We start from the raw sequence: 18,619 nt of genomic DNA on the forward strand, positions 1-18,619 counted from the left end.
CTTAGCTTCCTTATCATTTACTTGTTCTACTCTACATGCGCTAATTCAAAATCATAAACCGAAAAACTTCTCATTCAGTTACTGCAAAGATACATCATTCAAATCCTCAGCTGCTGGCCTGTGAGGTCCTTATCCACTCTCAACTAGAGTAACCAACTTACTCCGAAAGAAATCACTCCCAGGAATTAAGACAGGGCACTGAAGATGCCTCCTCATACTGAACCAACTCTGATGCAGAGATAGGTCTTTTCTGCATCCAAACAGCCCCCCCAAAATTACGAGTCTACAGGGATAAAGCCATTCTGTTGGCTGTTCTCTGGACTTGCCCTTCAAAGAGCTCTAACACATTATTAACGGTGGGACAGAACCTCTCCTGGAGGCTCACGCTCCTGAGGCTCCTTTCTACCTTTATTTCTCTGGGGATCTAGCTTGTTGGAATTTCCAATATTTTGATCTATCCACTGTTTCCCACTTTCCCTGCCTGTTCCTGGAAGACAGACAGTATCTACTACCATTTGTGAAGACCAACAAAAGGAGTAAAGGGGAGAGGGGAGGCTCACATCTCTACAAGCCCAACAGGCAGAGCGTCTCTGTAAGTAAACAGCAACTCAGCTTGCAGAAGTCAGTTTCAGGATTTCCGCCCCCACACAGTTATTCTAGGTTTTTGGTTCAAAATACAGCCCCTGCTCTCTAACATCAAAAGGGAAAGAAATTCTAAGCAAAAACGAAGACCAGTAATCTTTTTTAAAAGTACTCAACTACAAATACATATTACAAATGTTTTTAGTCCTCTATAAGATCATACAAGTGTTTTTCTTTTATGTTCAAGTTCAACTAATATTTACTGAGCCATATTCATCTCTATCAAGTAATTTCATAAACGTCTTCTTATTTTGGGCCAAATAAACCTATGGAGGAGCTTACTATCCTTATCGAAAAGTAAGACAAAGAAGAAAAGGACAGCCTCGCTTGGTCTATGAGCATTTCAGTGAAAATATTTAATGAAAGTTATATCTTCATAAGTTATTAACACTGCTACCAACACTAACACTAACACTTTCCTTACCTGGAAAATACCACACCTTCTTCTTGGTATGTTCACATTCCAGTCATTCTGGAGCTACAGAATTAGATACTTGGAGGGCTTGTTAAGGACTGTTAAAACTGCCACCCCCAACGGGGCACCTGGGTGGCTCAGCGGGTTGGGCCTCTGCCTTCGGCTCAGGTCATGATCTCGGGGGTCCTGGGATCGAGCCCCGCATTGGGCTCTGCTCGGTGGGAAGCCGCTTCCCCCTCTCTCTCTGCCTGCCTCTCTGCCTACTTGTGATCTCTGTCTGTTCTGTCAAATTAATTAATTAATTAAACAAACAAAACAAACCCAAACTGCCACCCCACGGAAATAACTCCCTGGAGGCTACAGATGAGAATGGATCTTTAGCACCAACTACTTCACGGCTCAGATTGCTTTAGAAAACCAAAGGCTTCTTTTTAGAACTATTTAAATACATCACCGTATCTGAAATATTCTGAATATTCTAGAATAAGAGAAATACAGGGGAATCCAATGGGTGGTGGCACATTTTACTACAATAAGCAAACTTGTAGGCACTCCTAAAATACAAATTTAAAAATTAAACAGGTGCGCTTCACAAGCCTGGTAAACGACCAGCAATAAATATTTTCGGCTCGGCAGGCTATGAGGTCCCTGTCAGAACTAGTCAATTCTGCCAGCACAGGGCCACAGCAGCCATCAATAACATGCAAGTGAATGAGTGCAGCTATGTCCTAATACAACTTGATTCATCAGCTGACATCTCCGTTTCCTTTCACTTCCATGTGTCATGAAACATTTGATTTTTTGTTTAAAAAAATGTAAACACCACTTGTAGCTGCAGGGTTGTAAAGAACAGGTGGCAGGCTGTGTGTCCGTGTGACCCGGGGCTTTTTCTCTAGTACTACCCTCAAGCGGGTTAGAAGCTGGAAAGAAGAGCTGAATAGTACTTTCTGGAAAAAACGTTCTACAGGATCAGCTGACTGATTCTTCTACTCTCTTTTCTCTTCTTGCCTCCATTTTTAACTTAGAAATAATCTGAAATTAGAAGCGTTGAGCTAGCAAAGACGAGGGGATGCACTTGCTAACATCAAATGCTAATGGTGCAGACAATTAAAGTCCTCTCATTATACAGAAATAACTTATCAATTTTAGTTGAAACACAATTCTACATCTTCCTGCCATCCCTGACTCAAAAGTTGTTGCCTACATGAATGTCATGCAAATAGAACCAGGGAACTATCGGTTTTCGGGACATGTGGGTGGCTTAGTTGGTTAAGCACAAGCCTTCAGCTCAGGTCATGATCCCAGGGTCCTGGGAGTCCCACATTGGGCTCCTTGCTCAGTAGGGTACCTGCTTCTGCCTCTGCCTGCTGTTCTCCCTACTTGTGCTCACTCTCCTGATCTCTATCAAATAAATAAATAAAATCTTAAAAAAATTTATCGGTTTTCATTGGTAAGAATGAGGCAGGGGGCAGGACGGCGGACGGAACACTATAAAAAAGATTAACAATACTAGGTTTTCAAAAGCTAGCGAAAAATATGTACTTTGGGTGGTTATGTAAATTAGTGGAATCCTTCTGGAGGTCTATTAGCAAAATTCACCAGAGATGAAAATGTACATAACTTTGGACTTAAGAATTATACTTCCAGAAATTTATCTTAAGAAGATAATCAAAAAAAGTGAGCAGCCATGTATAAAAGAGTGAGTTTCATACTCAGAAGAACTGGTAATATCATGAAAAGATTAAAACTATTTAAAGGTTCAACAGGTTCAACAGTGGAAGGAACGCAATGGGATTCTAGGGGGCCGTAAGAAATAATGACAGAGATGAAACGATCTGACATGGATATGTCCACTACATACTGAAAGAGAAAAGCCCGACACAAAGCCGCATGCGCTGTTTGATCTCAATGGCGTGCAGTGTCATGGTGTTTGTGTACCCACCAGTGTATGGGACAGACAGAAGAAAAACAGACAGAGGAGCAGAGACTTAAAAGAATGTTCACCAAAATATTCACAGATGATTTTTACTTTCTTGTTTATAGCTTACAGTATTATATACATTACTCTGCAATGAGCGTGTATTACATTTATAATTTTAAAAAGACTTACTGGAATGTACACCAAAAAGGAACCCTAATGAAAATGAGGAATGTTAAGTGATAATGGGGCATGAGTACAGGTCCATCGAATGACTAACAGAGGCACCAGTCTGCTGTCATAGCAGGGGAGACGGTGGTGTGGGGAATTCTCTGTACTTTCTGCTCAGTTTTGCCCTGAACCTAAAACTGCTCTAAAAAATAAAGTCTATTTAAAAACAAAAAACAAAAAACTTACTAGAACAATTCATAGGCAAACCACCCAGAAGTTCATCTCATGGGAAGCGATCTGAGACCCATGAAGTGAATCTGAAAGGCTTTTGTCAGAAGTGGTTAGAATACTGCAGATGGCTCGGTGTGTGGGGGGCGGGCACTCACAGCAGCTACCCTGGCTAGCAAGCAGTTCCTCCCCAGAAACTGCTCAAAGAATGCTCTCCTCTTAGGAGAATCTGACTGTTTTGCGCATTCACCCTGAGGATACTTGTCTCTCTTCTGTTGTTTCTGATTTAATAGAATGTTTTCAGTGAAAGCTTAGAGGACTTCAGACTGTGTTAGATAATCAAGGGCTCAAGAAAAGCAATTTAACACTTTGTCTTAGATTAGCTTGAAAATGGAGTTCTAGCTGGGGCAAGAGACCAGGCTGCTAAAAGATAAGCCGGTTTTAAAGGGGCTTTAATGGAAGAACAAATGCCAAGATGAGATTTTAATGATAAGCAGTTCTTGTTACGTTAATAAGAGGCATTCTGATGCAAGTCTGAGGCTAAAACCATGGTTGGAATAAATTAATGGGGATATACTAAATTTTACTTGGCGTTTCTTTTTCTCTAGAAGAAATATATTCTAACTGATGCTTTCTATACTTTGCCTAACACATACCTCTACATACATGTCAGATCCTATCTACTTCTGTTTTAACAGAACAGAAGGCTTACAGGTGTCTGTATGGAATACATACCCTGTAGTCTGAACTACCTGAATGACATCCAGTTGTTTTTTAACTTTAAGAAGGAAAAGTCAGCCATGACAAGAACTAAATCTTTAAAACTAACAAGTACTGGCCATGTCGTAGGATTCGCCAACTGTAGTATAACAAACAGAGTACCTTAAGTTAATAAGGCAGTATTAACGCATTTATAAGTAGAAATCCAACCCCTAATAGGTCATGGCTCTAAATTACAATGTTCACCAAGCTGAGTATGAACTCATACTACACACGAATTTCAATACAAATGAAGCTTTATCTACAAAGCGTAGTATTAATCATTTATATACTATGCCCAAAATCTCCCAATCGTTATGTTGGGTAAAACAGATACAATAAACTTAGGGTAATATTAATATTCATGACATTTGTTTAAGCTTAGCATTATACACACAGAACTAAGCTATGCATTTCCTGGTTTCCAGACATTAACCTCACTAAGACTGGCAGTAACCTGGGGGAACACATTTGTCAGTTCCCTTGGGAAACTTCTAAAATTAAAAATGTCGTTTACTTGGGGGCATAATTTTGTGGTCAAGACATTTTTAATCTTTCAGGCATTATCTTGAGTAATTAGTATCAGTTTTTGGCTGGGCAGTTCTTCTACAAACACAGCACTCTTCTACCTCAGAAATAGTGAAACAGCAGAATGTGATTGTTCTCATGCTAAATCCTCATTTCCTAAGGCCCCCGGGCGTTAACTGTCATCAGATTTACTGTAAGGGACTCACAACAAACTCAAAATTACTGGAAGAAACTGCAGGAAATCTTCAAGAAACACTGCTGGTCACACTGAACACAACAGCAACATACCTCAGATGTACAAATGTCACAGAACTTCTCAATGGAAAGTATCCAGACATTTCCTGGGCAGATTTTATTTTTAGGCCTGTGTATGTTTACGTGTGAAAGAGATGTGAATCAATTCGAGACCATCTGATAGAAATGCTTTTCTAATCACCAAAAAACTTCCCTTGTTTTGAAAAGGAGCCACACCAGCTGAGATCCTATCAGAACATGAGCAGCTTCCCCAGAGCACCTGATCTGAACTAAATTGCACGTAAATGCTGAACTGGCACACAGCACTCCAGGAAATAGCTAGAACCGGCTTTATCTTCCTGGCTATCTTAGGTATTTTTTATTAACCCCATCTTTAAAGTGAGGGTTTGGGGCCCAGAGGTTAAGTACCCAGAGAGTCACAAAGCTAAAGGAAGATCTGAAGCCAACACCTGGCTGCCAGGCAGGAGACAGGGGTTCTGGCTCTGCACGAGCAGCACTGAACACGGCAGGAGCAGGGCACCTCTGCTCCCGGCAGCTTCACCTTGGTACGGAACACGCTAACGCGCCGCGCTCCTCCAGCATCCTCGCCGGAATGTGAAATCAACAAAACTGAAAGTCTTCTGAGGAGTCCAAAGCACTAAATATAAATGCGCCACGTGCTAAATATATCCAGCTCGGAATATTCCAGCAACACAGAGATTATTCCCTAAAACACAGAGAAGACCCTAGCGGTGTTTTATTTGTGGCCACCTTGGAGTGCCTCTTATGGTGTCTGTCTGCAAGTCTGCAAAGTGACAGACCAAAGTCTCAGCCGTTAGCAGAACACCCTGAACAAGGTAATGTTCAAAAGTAGATCTGACATTTATTGTTGAGGACAGCCAAGCAGCTTCAAAAGACAAATGTCAACAGCAGCTGTGTCCAAAGAAACACATTTTCTCTTTAATAAAAATATTCTTGAGGGACCCGTGGGTGGCTCAGTCAGTGAAGCACCCAGCTCTTGGTTTCGGCTCCGGTCATGATCTCGGGGGTTGTGGGATCAAGCCCCAGGTCAGCTCCCGGCTCAGCAGAAAGTCTGGGTCCCTTCTCCCCGCCCTCCTCGCCCCTCCCCCCCCCTCATAGGCTCTCTCCCTAAAAGAAATAAATCTTCCAAAAAATATATACTCTTTGCTTCTCAGCCTTTTGGTTAAGATCAAGTGTAGTGAAAAATACATATTCTTGATTTTAAAGCACTTATTAAGATGACTTTTAATTTCACAATGTCAAATCCTTAGAGAATAAAACGATTTCTCAAAAAATGTACAGAACACTGGTAAAGAGCCAGAATTCTTACCTCCCACATGTACACATTATTCTTAACCTGAGATCTTTTTTTCTTATCACCAACAAATGGCCCAAACTTTTTGCCTTTTAAAATTGGCTTAGTGGCCCAGACACCTGGAAAATAAAAGCAATATTTTTATAATGTTATTGTAGCTATTTTAAAGATTGAAGCGTTAAAGCCAATTCTGTTTCACAAAATAGTTAAAAGACTAGCAAGATAATGTCAGGTCAACAGAGAGCAAGTCAAGTCAAATGAAATCAAGTCTTCCACAAAGATTTTTATTTTTCTTCTTTATATTCTTCTGTAGCTCCCAAATAGTCTATAAAGAACCTACATTGTTTTATCAGTAGGAAAGAAATGGTTTATATTTGTTTCTATTTTTCACATGTAAAATTACCCAGACGGTACAATCACAAATCCCCGGAGAACAGCACAGTCACAACTAAAGAGAAAAAGATGAGGAAGGAGTGAAACTAGAAATAATTCAAAACTCCTCTTTCTGGGACGCCTGGGTGGCTCAGTTGGTTAAGCAGCTGTCTTCGGCTCAGGTCATGATCCCAGGGTCCTGGGATCGAGTCCTGCATCGGGCTCCTTGCTCGGCAGGGAGCCTGCTTCTCTCGCTGCCCCTGCCTGCCTCTCTGCCTGCTTGTGTGTACTCTCTCTCTCTCTCTGGCAAATTTAAAAAAAAAAAAAAAATCTTTAAAAAAATAAAAAAAAAAACACCTCCTCTTTCTACTTTCCTACAGCTTTCAAACAGTCTCCGATGAACATGAATTGCTTTTATAAAGGCGTGGAAATGCCGATTTATGAATGGTATTTTTGAAGTTTGTTTGCTCAAAGTGGAACACCCTCTCCCCTCCAGCTAAGTCTCCTGAAACCTAAGCTGCTCTAACAACGCAGTCTGCAGAGCTTCCAACAGCCCAGAGCTACTCCTGCCGCTGTCCCGCCGTCCTCCTCGGCTGTTCCTGGGTTCTGGGCACTGACCGGAAGGTAGGCGGACGAGCTGAAGCAGCAGCGGGCCAAACGGCGGGAGACAGCCCTGGCGTCAAGGGAACCAGCACCCAGAGGCGATGCTCAGTGACAAGAGCCCTTTGGACACGCTCCCTCCTCTTCTGCTCTCAGAAGATGCACAGAAGGAAGGTGGAGGCTGAGCCAGTCCGGGCCAGCTAGGAGGTTCAAATTCCCCTCTTCTGCAGGTCTAGGAATCCAATTTCTAACAAAGCTAACAATCAATTAGTGGAGCGAACAGCCAACCACCTTCATGTGAATAATACAATATAAATGTTCAAGTCATTTACTAAAAAATTCTTCAATGAGAATTAGGAAAAGCATTTTAACGCTTTATTCACACACACATACACATGAACAGGAATCTCAGAAACACACCTTAAAAAAACAAAAAGGGATACAAACATGATATATCCCAAAACTATACTTTGACTAAATTTTTATAATTTGCTTCCTTATTAGCCTTCTGTCTAAAGATTAGGGCACAAAAACAACACTGAATACGTAAAAGCTGGGTTTGTGTTCAATGAGAAAATCCAGCCAGAAGCATTCAGATCCACTCAGGTCGCCATTCATTCAAGTACTACTAAGGTCCAGAATGTGTCAGGTACTGGAGACCGAGAGAGGAAAGAAACGAAGGCACTCGCTATCCATGAAGGGGGCAGATGGGAAAACCACCACAAAACCATGAAATTAAATCTAACAGCGCACTCACACTCGAGTCCCAGTGAAATCAGAGAGGAGGGACCAGCACACTCAGTAGGAAGAAGAGCCCCGAGGAGACAGTGGGAGGGAACACTCAGGCGAAGTCACAAAGGACGGTGGGCGGGCGTGTGCATATTTCTGGTTTAGTTTTATAATCTCTGTGCACCCTGGATTCTTGACTGGAAAATGCAGAAATTCCACCATGATCTTCTTTTTTTTTTAAAGATTTATTTATTTATTTATCAGAGAGAGAGAGAGGAGCGAGAGTGAGCACAAGCAGACAGAGTGGCAGGCAGAGGGAGAAGCAGGCTCCCTGCTGAGCAAGGAGCCCGATGTGGGACTCGATCCCAGGATGCTGGGATCATGACCTGAGCCGAAGGCAGCTGCTTAACCAACTGAGCCACCCAGGCATCCCTCCACCATGATCTTCTGAGTGTAAATCTGTCACTTTGAGGATGACCTCCCCACCTTACATGCTCCCAAAGGATGCCTGGATACAGGCGGCTCTCCCTTCCCCTCCCTGTCTCCTTCCGGGACCCCGGTCCTCACCAATCCGAGTCCTGTCCACAGCAGACGGGAAAAGCCTCACTTCCTCCGGAAGTCCACGGAGCACGTGTTCAGGTACCTCGGCCAGGCTCTCAGCAGCTGCAACAGGCTCAGTGTTCTGCAAGTCAAGAAACAGAAGGATCAGAGCAGAGGGAAGCAGACCCGGTTAGTGTTTTCTTTCTTTTCTGGTCCAATAAGCAAATATGCAAAAATGCAACTGACACCTGACAAGAGGACGGCACTGCGGAGGATCTCAGGAGCTGCCGTGACGGTGGCTCCTGCGTCTCTGAAGGAAACTACTACCCCCTTCAAGCACATCTGTGTCAACCTACTTCATTCCAGCCACCTACAGTCATTTTCAAAATCTGTAAATATCTGGCACCATACTATTTTACACTCCCACAGAATCTGGAAGTAAAATGCAGCTTACGCTTACTTCGAAGTCAAAGGCTACCATCAGCATTTTAGGACATTTAAAAAATAAAAAATCAATACTCCCTACTTAATACTTTCGGCACACATCGTGAAGGACCTGCCCGCCAGCTGGCCCCCCGCCCCATCTACGCTTTCATCCCTCCGGGAACAACACCCGCTTTCACGGAGCCTTCAAAATTCCAACCAGAACACTGCAACTTTTTCTGGGCCTTCAATGGAAACGTGACCTTTCTAGGAAACTGTGATTTACCACTTCTATCAAGTCACTAATTAACGAAGTCGCCAGAATATCACAGTCTTAAGAAACAGAATTTTTTATACATTACCACCCAGTTTGCACTTTAATCTTAAGAAATAATATTACTATTAGGTATGAATATAAGGGAACAGAAAGGGGAAATCTGAGCCAACTGGTAAAACATGACTGTTATTGTTAAAATAACATTCAGTCAAAGGAAAATCAAGTGCCTTTCCACTGTTATCCCATATACTCCAAGAACTGATCACACCACCACTAAGAATGAAGGGTTCTATAGTCTACGTGTATTTTACTGCAAGGGAATCATTTCTAAAGGACTTTCAAAGAAATGAAAGTAGGCAAAAAGCAAACTCCGACCTAAAGAGGTTAATCTTCCCACAGTGAAGCTTTTATAGCTTTTAAGAATGTTTTGTGCAAAGATGAGAATATCATCCAAATGTGTGTACTCCCAACATTTCGATTTTTTTTTTTTTTTTTAAGTGTCAAGCTGCTTCAAGAGAAACAAATCCCACGGCAGTGAGCAACTCATTATGAAGGTCTCCTCTCTGGTCTGCTCTGAGTTGGAATGCACACAAGTGGGCATCTACAGACTGAGATCCATTTCTCCAGAAAAGCAACGCCGACAGTACAGACCCTTCAGAAGCACGAATGCTTTGATCCTGCTGTCCACGGCTTGGTCCTGACAATATCACCAAGCACAAGTTAGATGCCTTCCAAAACACAGGAATATCAAAATTGCCCCCAGAAAATGGGCCTTATGGTATTTTTAACTAGCTAAAATGTGAATAAATTTAACACACAAATTTCTCACTTCTAAATATAGTACCCCCGTTTTTCAAATTTTGATCTATAAAGTTATTTTGGCAACAACAACAACAAAAAACTTTTTTTTTTTTCCAGTGGAGGAAAAGGTATTAAATTGGTAGTTGGTATCCTAGGCTACATAATAATTATTTTTAGCACTGATAAATTAAGCAATATTAAGAAGTACTTAGCCAACATTAAAAAGCAGTGTGAGAGAGTTTTCCCTCCTTCCCCAGATGGGTCCCTAGCCTAAGATTTAAAAGGATTTGACACCATTTAACGTCCCTGAGAGCTCTGAAAAGACAGTGTGTCAGCTACTCTAACTGATCCTCCTAGGCACTATGACAATAATACTAACAAGCTGATATCTCCTGAGAAACTCCTTCTGGCCTCAGTGCAAGGCACTGTACTAACAGTCTTCCACGCATGATGGCATTTACTCCAAACAGCCCAAGGGGCAGGGACTGTCACTGCGGCCCCCTCCCCCAGCTTCTCCCCAACCCTCATCTACCCCCCAGCCCACACAATGGAAAAAACGGAAGCTTAGGGAAGTTGTCTAAATTCCTCAAGGCCAGGATCTGAACCTCTGCCTGTCTGACCCTGAGCCCAAGTTCATATCCACCGTGCCATTTCCAGTTAAGATTCTCCTTCATACGGTCTAAAGATCTAATGTAAAACATGGTTAACTACAGTTGATAGCACTGTATCATAGAACTGAAATTTGCGAAGAGAGAAGGACTTAAATGTTCTCCCTGAAGACAAATAAATATGAGTGATGATGGATATGTTAATTAACTAGATGGTTATACATATATCAAAATACCATGATGTACACTTTAAATATCTTTTAATTTGTCAATTATACCTCCATGAAACTGGGAAAAAAAAGAAAAGACTGTGCTGGAAAAAAAAAATCTGAGAACCTGTACCCTAAAACCTCCAATCTTTCATGGAAGGGTCCACAGGAGACGGCTCCTGAGGAAGGGGGAATGCGGAATGGTCATTCCCACAGGAAATCTGTAACTCGAGTATAATATGGAGACCACGTACGTCTACATTTCTGATACATCTACGAATATAAAAGACGTCAGCAGAGCTGCCACTGCAAGAAACGTAAGACAAATTCCTGCGCATCTATTTCTCTGCTTTCAGTGAACCCATGTTTTTAAATTTAGGCTCATTTAACTAGTAGAGGAAAGCTTCTTTTCTGTTTATTTTAGTGTCCTTTGCACAAGACTCAACTAAAATTCAGGGACCTCAAACCACACCAAGTCAACCCCGGCCAGCTCTAAGAACTTCCTCTCTCCTTTCCAGCTGCAGTGCCTATGGGTGGAAATTGCCTCTCCTTTTCCTTGCTTTTCCTTCGTAGCTCTTACCACAATTTTAAGTAATTATTTGTATAATTATGTGTTTAATGTACCTCCCCTGATAAACCACAATGAAGACAGATGGTGTCTATCTTATTCAATGTTGCATTTCCAGGGCTGAGCAGTTTGTTGTTGCTTAAATACTTGAATGAATAAATAATTCCTGTAAGTGGACTTAACCCTCTTTTAGAAAAAGGAGGGCTAGAAATAAATAAAATAGGAGGGTCATCAATCAGAAAGCATTTTTTCCATGTGTGCCTAAATTTCTTGAATTTGAGGTAGGTATATTTCTAGGTCAATAAAATAATTCTTTTTTAGAAAATGTGATATATGCTCTCAATTCCAAGCAGTCAATTTACAAGAAAACCTTTGGAACAAAAGAATATTTAAAAGAAAATTTCTCTCCTCCACACACTATTATAAATGGGATCTCATTTACACATACATACATATACATACATATGAATATCCTTATAGTATTAGATATAATATCACACTCTAAATAAGGTCATCTTCGTTCTTACACTAAAGATCACAACTTGATCCTGGGAATATTTCCCAGATTAATTTTTTTCTAAAAGAAACTGCAGCATCTACTCAATGTCTGAGTCCCTTCAAAGAGCCAGCCAATGTTTTAAGCTATCTCATTTGCCTTAACAATGTGTCACTCTGGTGAGGAAGACAGACAAAATCAAGCAAGGATAGACAATGCCTGGAACTTCTTGACGGTCTGAAGAAAAATCAAGCACAAGAAGGGGACACAGTGACAGAGATGGAGAGCGTGCTATTTTAGACAGAGCGCATCAAGAAGCAGCATCTCTAGAAGTGGAAAGGGCATCGTATGAGAGATGGGGGGCAAACACACCCAGAAAGGCAATCAGCAAGGACACGGGTAATCCAGCAAGCTTTGCGTGCTCAGAGAACAGACAGGCAAGAAGACCAACGTGTCGGGAGCAGGGAAGGTAAGGGGAAAGCAGCTGGAGCGGAGGTGGGAGAGGCAGGCAGGGGTAGTACCTTAGGAGAGATGAATCATCTGCTGGACTGCACAGACTAGGAGGAGTAGAAGGCGACCAACCAGAGGCCAAACTGCAAACTCCAGGAAACCTTGGCTGCTCCTTCCTCTGGGGTGGCCAACAGCAACCCAGCACCCCATCCCTGCTGAACCCCAGAATAAAGGCATGTTCCCGTGTCAAGGGTTTCTGACACTGGTCGCTATGGACCTCCCTGCTTCCTATTATGTAACAGGAAAGACAGCTTAGTGAGGGATAGCTTCCAAACAATAATCAGTGAACTGATCTCGAGCTATACAGGTAAAATCGGATGCATTACATTTAAGCTAATTTAGTAAGTTACTCAGTTATTATCAACTGAGCTCGTTAAATCAATGTCTCCAACTTCCTAACTCAAACCCAAAATTAAGTCAGTAGCCCCTCCTCTCCCCAATTCTTAGCAGGAGCAGTTCTCCTTCATTCCATCAGTCCACCACCGGACTAACAAATACTTCCTGAGAGCCTGCTCCAGGCTGGCTCTGGGCTGCGCAGTGAAGATATGAAGGTCAATAAAGCTGACCCAGGCCCCGCCCTCACAGAGCTCTTTAGACGAGCCCTCTTTTCCTTTCCCTAATACTGAGTATCTTCCCTGTAGCCCAGGATGACCTCCCCATGCTGGATGGTGGGGGCAGCTCGGGAACAGGACATCACCGTTTCCTCTGAGCCAAGCTTTCTGCACGTCACCTCTTTTCATCTTTGCACCACTCCGGGAGCGGGTACTTTCACTTTCCAGACAAAACTGAAACCTGCCCCCAGTCCCAGCTAGTAAGCGGCCCAGCCAGGATTCAAACCCAGGTGGTCAGGCTTCAGGGTCTGGACTCTCAAATACTCTGCCCCAGAGCTGTCCTGTCAAGAAATGATCCCAAGCTACGTGGTTTTAAAGCAGCGGAGCCAAGACAAAATCCAGATGGATTCCAGAGCCCACGTTCCAACCACTAAACCAGCGGGGCCTTGCGCGATCATCGAGGGCCACCTGCCAGGGGTCCCCAAGCTCAGAGCTACTTTTATAATGACGCTGAGATGTCACCTGCCCTTTTCATCATCCGCCGGTGTGAAGAGGGGAGTTTTCCAGGGGTCATGACAAGTGATGATGTCATCAATTCCACTAGCTAATGGATGTGGGATGGCTGGGATAAGTAGCTTCCGATCTTTTGTTTTTTTAAATTTTCTGGTTTACGAATAAAGCCTGTAGTCTAACTCCTGAACTAGGTCTATTTCCTGGTCCTGATCCTGTAATAAGGGAAAATGTTACACCGCTGGGTAAGGCTGAGTAAGAGTCCAAGGACTACTTGCAACTTCCTGTGAATCCATGCCGCCAATTAACATTTTCGTTTCAAGGGGCTGGCTCAGTTGGTAGAGCATGGGACTTTTGATCTCGAGATCTCTGAGTTCAAGCCCCAAGTTAAGCTTTAAAAAAAAAATGTGTTTCAATTTCTGACATGGGAAATATCCACCAATCTAACCCACACAGACAAAAAGCTGGCGGACTGCTGCACTAAATACACCACCTCCGCTCCTTGGACACCTCCCACCTTGGGCCTGAGAAGCAGAGAACAAGAGAGATTCTGAGAGACCACATGATGGAGAGAACAGAGGAAAGTGAGGAAGGAGGGCCGGGCCCACATATCCACGTCCTGCCTCCCTTCCTTCTCGTCTAGGACTGGAGAGGCTGCTCCCTGCAGGCACAAGGGTTGGTTTTCAAGGTAAGGGTGTCACTGTGCATCGCTAGCAAAATATATCAAGATAAACTGGGGTAAGTAGCTTCAAAGGCAATTAAAGCAACTTCTTGTCTGCACCCTCTTCAAGCTCCTGCACAGGAAAGGGAAAGGAAAGCAGCAGAGAGTTCCTCACCTTTCCTTGAAGCACCTGCTTGGTTGAGACCAACAAGGCCAGACCCATTAGGGAGCCACCATGCGTGGCCAAGGCCTCTGCCCTACCCTAAGGAAGTCTGTTCCCACTGTCCTACGGAGCAGGATATCCACCCACACACCGCCCCCCCCACCCCCCGCCCCGCCAGGCCCAATTAGCACACTCGCCACCTCTCAGGGCACTCTGCACTTTGTCCGCACTTACTGCTTGGCTTGTTTAATGGCCCCTCCACCAGGGGCAAGTTCAGGCTGCAGAAACAGGGGGCAGGTTCTGTCACTCATCACTGCACCTGGTGCCTGACCCGGGATGCCTCGATCCGAGCAGTGGTTGCTGGAAACAACATACATGCATCCGCAAATAAGTACCACCAAGTCTGGATGCACAGAGATGGCTATAAGAGGGGCAGACTCGACAGGAGGGTGGATGAGATCAGAGAACGAGACACAAGCCAGGACAAAGCCCTCGGGATGCCACTAAGAATGGAAGACAAGGCCAGGAGCAACGTCACAGAGGCAGAAGGGGCACCAAGAACACGACATCAGAAAAGCAAGGGAAGAGGTTCAAGGAAGAGGGAGAGGTCAACAGTCAAACGCAACCGGGGAGCTCGTGGTACTGCTGTATCCTATCCCTTTCCCCAATTCCCACTGCTTCCATCATCCTTCCAATCTGAAATAACCCAGCAAACTCCTCATCCTACACATGTCCAATGTGAGCCCCGTGAGCCAGCACGGAGCCACCTGAGGAAAGCAGCAGCAAAGACAAGATGGGTTCTGCCCGCCTGACAGGGTGTCCCACTGGGACCCATGAAATAAAGAGTGTGATAAACAGATAAGGAAGGGACACTGTCCTACTTAGGGTAGCTGTGGGGATGGGGGCAAGGGGCATCTTAGAGAAGATCACAGACACAGGCACTTGGACTTGAGAGATGAGAATGGCCACGTGTTAAGGACTGAGCATTCCAGGGAAACATCCTGAGGAGACAACTTGGCATGTTCAGGAACAAAACGAGACCACCGTGGCCGGGTCAGAGTGAGCCAGGGAGCAAGCAGAACCTGCAAAGCTTGAAGGCCGGGGCAGAGACACTGGAGTGCCTCTGGAGCGGAGCGGGACCCCACCGGAGGGCTTCGGGCAGGAGACTGGCATGATGGGATGGGAAGGTTTTCTGCTTTCCAGTCTCTTCTGTCATCAACTTCTCTAAACCCCTCTGCCTTCCAGATCAATCATTCAAAAGAGCATCTGGTTCAGAATTCTTTTTAAAAACTTTCTAAATAAAACTCACCCATTACTCTCCTGGTTTTAGAATTTTTTTTTTTAAATTTTTTATTTACTTATTTGACAGACAGATCACAAGTAGGCAGAGAGGCAGGCAGAGAGAGAGGAGGAAGCAGGCTCCCCACTGAGCAGAGAGCCCGATGTGGGGCTCGATCCCAGGACGCTGGGATCATGACCCGAGCCGAAGGCAGAGGCTTAAACCACTGAGCCACCCAGGCGCCCCCTGGTTTTAGAATCTTTTAAGGTTCAAGAGAGGCAAAGTAAATTAGGTACCTGAGAGCTCTTCTCAACCTGACATAACCCTTCCCTTTGTCCAGAAGGAGAGTTCTATTGCCTCCCAGTGAGCCTGTTACTCGCTGAGACAGCGGCCAAATCTCAAACTACCTTCCTCCAAGGCAGAAAACTATGGAGCCACAGTCTTTCAAGTCCCATGGAGTGTGTTTGGTCTACCTACAGCTTTAAGGGGGGAAAAAAATCTATTGGAAGAAATCACAGAAAAATCCCAATTTTACTCTTAAAGTTCCTCCCTGGTCCCTTCAGGCACCACTCTCTGGAGGTCCTCCTACTCCTTGGGATCTTTCACAAGGCAGGCTTCCAGCTGTTGGGGCTCCCAGACCACTGATCCTTCTTGCCCTCAATTCTTCTGAGCAGTCAGCATCTTCTACATCCTTCCAGGTCAAGTTCAAACCCCAGTTCATCCAGGAAGATGTTCCAAACAACTCATAACTGCCCATTTTTCTGACTTCCTATATGGTCAGGTTTATGTTGTATGAATACAGAACTCAAGACCTGTAGAGAATGGTCCCAAGGGGAGAGAGACGGTCAGCAAAGCAATCAATGAGGGGGTTTCTCTCATAGTCTAAACAAGCAATGCCTTGGTCTGAACTAACCCACTAACAGTGCTTGAAAAGTATGTTATAGGGCAGAATCCACACCTGGTTACTAGCTGAAAATGATGATGATGATGATGACGACGACACTTGCACAGTGTTTCCTATATGCCAGGCACTGGCCTTTACTTTTATGAATTCATTTACTCTTGACCACAACCGCATGGGGTGGGCCCCTCTACTCGGGCTACATAACGGGTTAAGAGAGCAAATACTAAGGGGTCAAGTGACTTGCCCAAGGTCACACAGCTGGAGTGGCCAAGCCAAGACTGGAGGTGGAATGTGAGTCACCAGACAGCAAAGGTGCAGAAAAGCTAAACAATCCTATAACCTTTTTCTCTACCAAAGCATTAATATCAGAATAACAAAAAATATAATCCTTCTTGCCACAGTTCCTTCCACAGTTATATAAGAAAATGTCATCCAAGTTGCTAGTTCTTTTTCAAATTTCAGAAATAATATATTTTCATTCAGAAAGACAAGGCCCCCAGACCTCATAAAAATTGCTATTTTATCTGGCAGAACACATGATTCAAAATGAGATTTAAGTGCCACCATCATTAAACATGTTAATTTTCCAAACTATACAATCATTAATTGAGGTTTAAGTCCTCACACAGAGCAATCATCTAACTTGGAAGTCTCTTTTTAAAAGGTCTGAAAAATCAAGTTTGCATTTATAATTACCCATAAAAATGTAATTCTATATTAATAACATGCTAAAACAGAAAAAGTGGTTTCAATTGTTTACACCTTGTGTGTGCGTGTGTTCGTGTATACGTGTGTCTGTGTATACATATCTAGGACTAGGAGAAAAGGGGAAGATAACCACAAATGAATGAGAGAAAGCCATTCAAGATTTCATCAAGTCTTTAGAAATGCAATTACAGGGGCGCGTGGGTGGCTCAGTCGTTGAGCGTCTGCCTTTGGCTCAGGTCATGATCCCAGGGTCCTGGGATTGAGTCCTGCATCGGGCTCCCTGCTCCTCGGGAAGCCTGCTTCTCCCTCTCCCTCCTGCTCACCCTGCTTGTGCTTTCTCTCTCTGTGTCAAATAAATAAACAAATCTTAAGAAAAAAGAAAAGAAAAGAAGAAAAAGGAAAAGAATAAAAGAAATACAATTATAGAAAATTAAAAAATATACAAGATTTATCTGCACGGTCAGATGTCCCCCCAAAAATGTCCTCTACAAAAGGAACAAATTACCAATACAGACAACAGCATGATGGATCTCAAAAACACTGCTGCTCAAGAGGAGACCAAAAGGGGTGCCTGGGTGGCTCAGTGGGTTAAAGCCTCTGCCTTCGGCTCAAGTCATGATTACAGGGTCCTGGGATCGAACCCCGCACCGGGCTCTCTGCTCAGCGGGGAGCCTGCTTTCCCCCTCTCTCTCTGCCTGTCTCTCTGCCTACTTGTGATCTCTAGCTGTCAAATAAATAAATAAAATCTTAAAAAAAAAAAAAAAAAAAAAGGAGACAAACACAAAAGGGCAAGTGCCAACGATTCCACTCATGTGAAATGCAGGAAAAACCAAACCTACAGGGACAGAAAGCCAATCGGTGCTTGCTAGGGGCAGGGCCTGGGCGGGGAATACGAACGGCAGAGCAGGGAGAAAGCACTGTTGGGGTGGTGGAAGTATTCTACATCATTGAGAGCTGTGGATATAGGCAGGTCCTTATCAAACTTAAGACCTATACACTTCAAATGAGCACATTTTAATACACAAAAATTATACCTCAAGGTTGGTTTTTAAAATAAAATAGGGGCACGCGGTTGGCTTAGTCGGCTAAGCATCCAACTCTTGGCTTCAGTTCAGATCACAATCTTGCAGTGGTGGAATCGAGCCCCACGTCAGGCTCTGCACTCTGCATGGAGTCTGCTTCCGATTCTCTCACCCTCTCCCTCTCTCAAATAAATAAATAAAATCTATAAAGTAAAATAAGTGACTTCTACACTCTTCTCTTTAAATCATGTGCAAATGAAACCTTAATGGTCCCAGAAAATTAAGTATAAAAATACCAATGCCAAGAAAAAAAACCTTTTTTTCTTTCAAGATTTTTTTCTGACCCAACTCAAGCATTCCTCTGCTCAAAACCCTCCAACAGTTTCCCATCTCCCAAAGTCTACTCTTATCTTTAGGATGACCACGGAGCGGAACCCACACTTCCCTGCCCATTCAT

At 43.6% G+C, this 18,619-nt stretch overlaps 1 protein-coding gene across 1 annotated transcript in view; it reads right to left on the minus strand.

Moving 5' to 3' along the window:
• PRDM2 (PR/SET domain 2) overlaps positions 1-18,619 on the minus strand; it is a 121,523-nt gene that overhangs the window by 81,306 nt on the left and 21,598 nt on the right. Inside the window, exons 2-3 of the mRNA XM_080800430.1 lie at positions 8,500-8,614; positions 6,247-6,350 (exon numbers count right to left, since the gene is read on the minus strand). Of these exons, the coding sequence (XP_080656556.1) occupies positions 6,247-6,255 (9 nt within the window). The 5' untranslated portion in view covers positions 6,256-6,350; positions 8,500-8,614. The remainder of the gene's footprint in view (positions 1-6,246; positions 6,351-8,499; positions 8,615-18,619) is intronic.

The sequence above is a fragment of the Martes martes genome, assembly GCF_963455335.1.
Source record: "Martes martes genome assembly, chromosome: 4".
NCBI lineage: Eukaryota > Metazoa > Chordata > Mammalia > Carnivora > Mustelidae > Martes > Martes martes.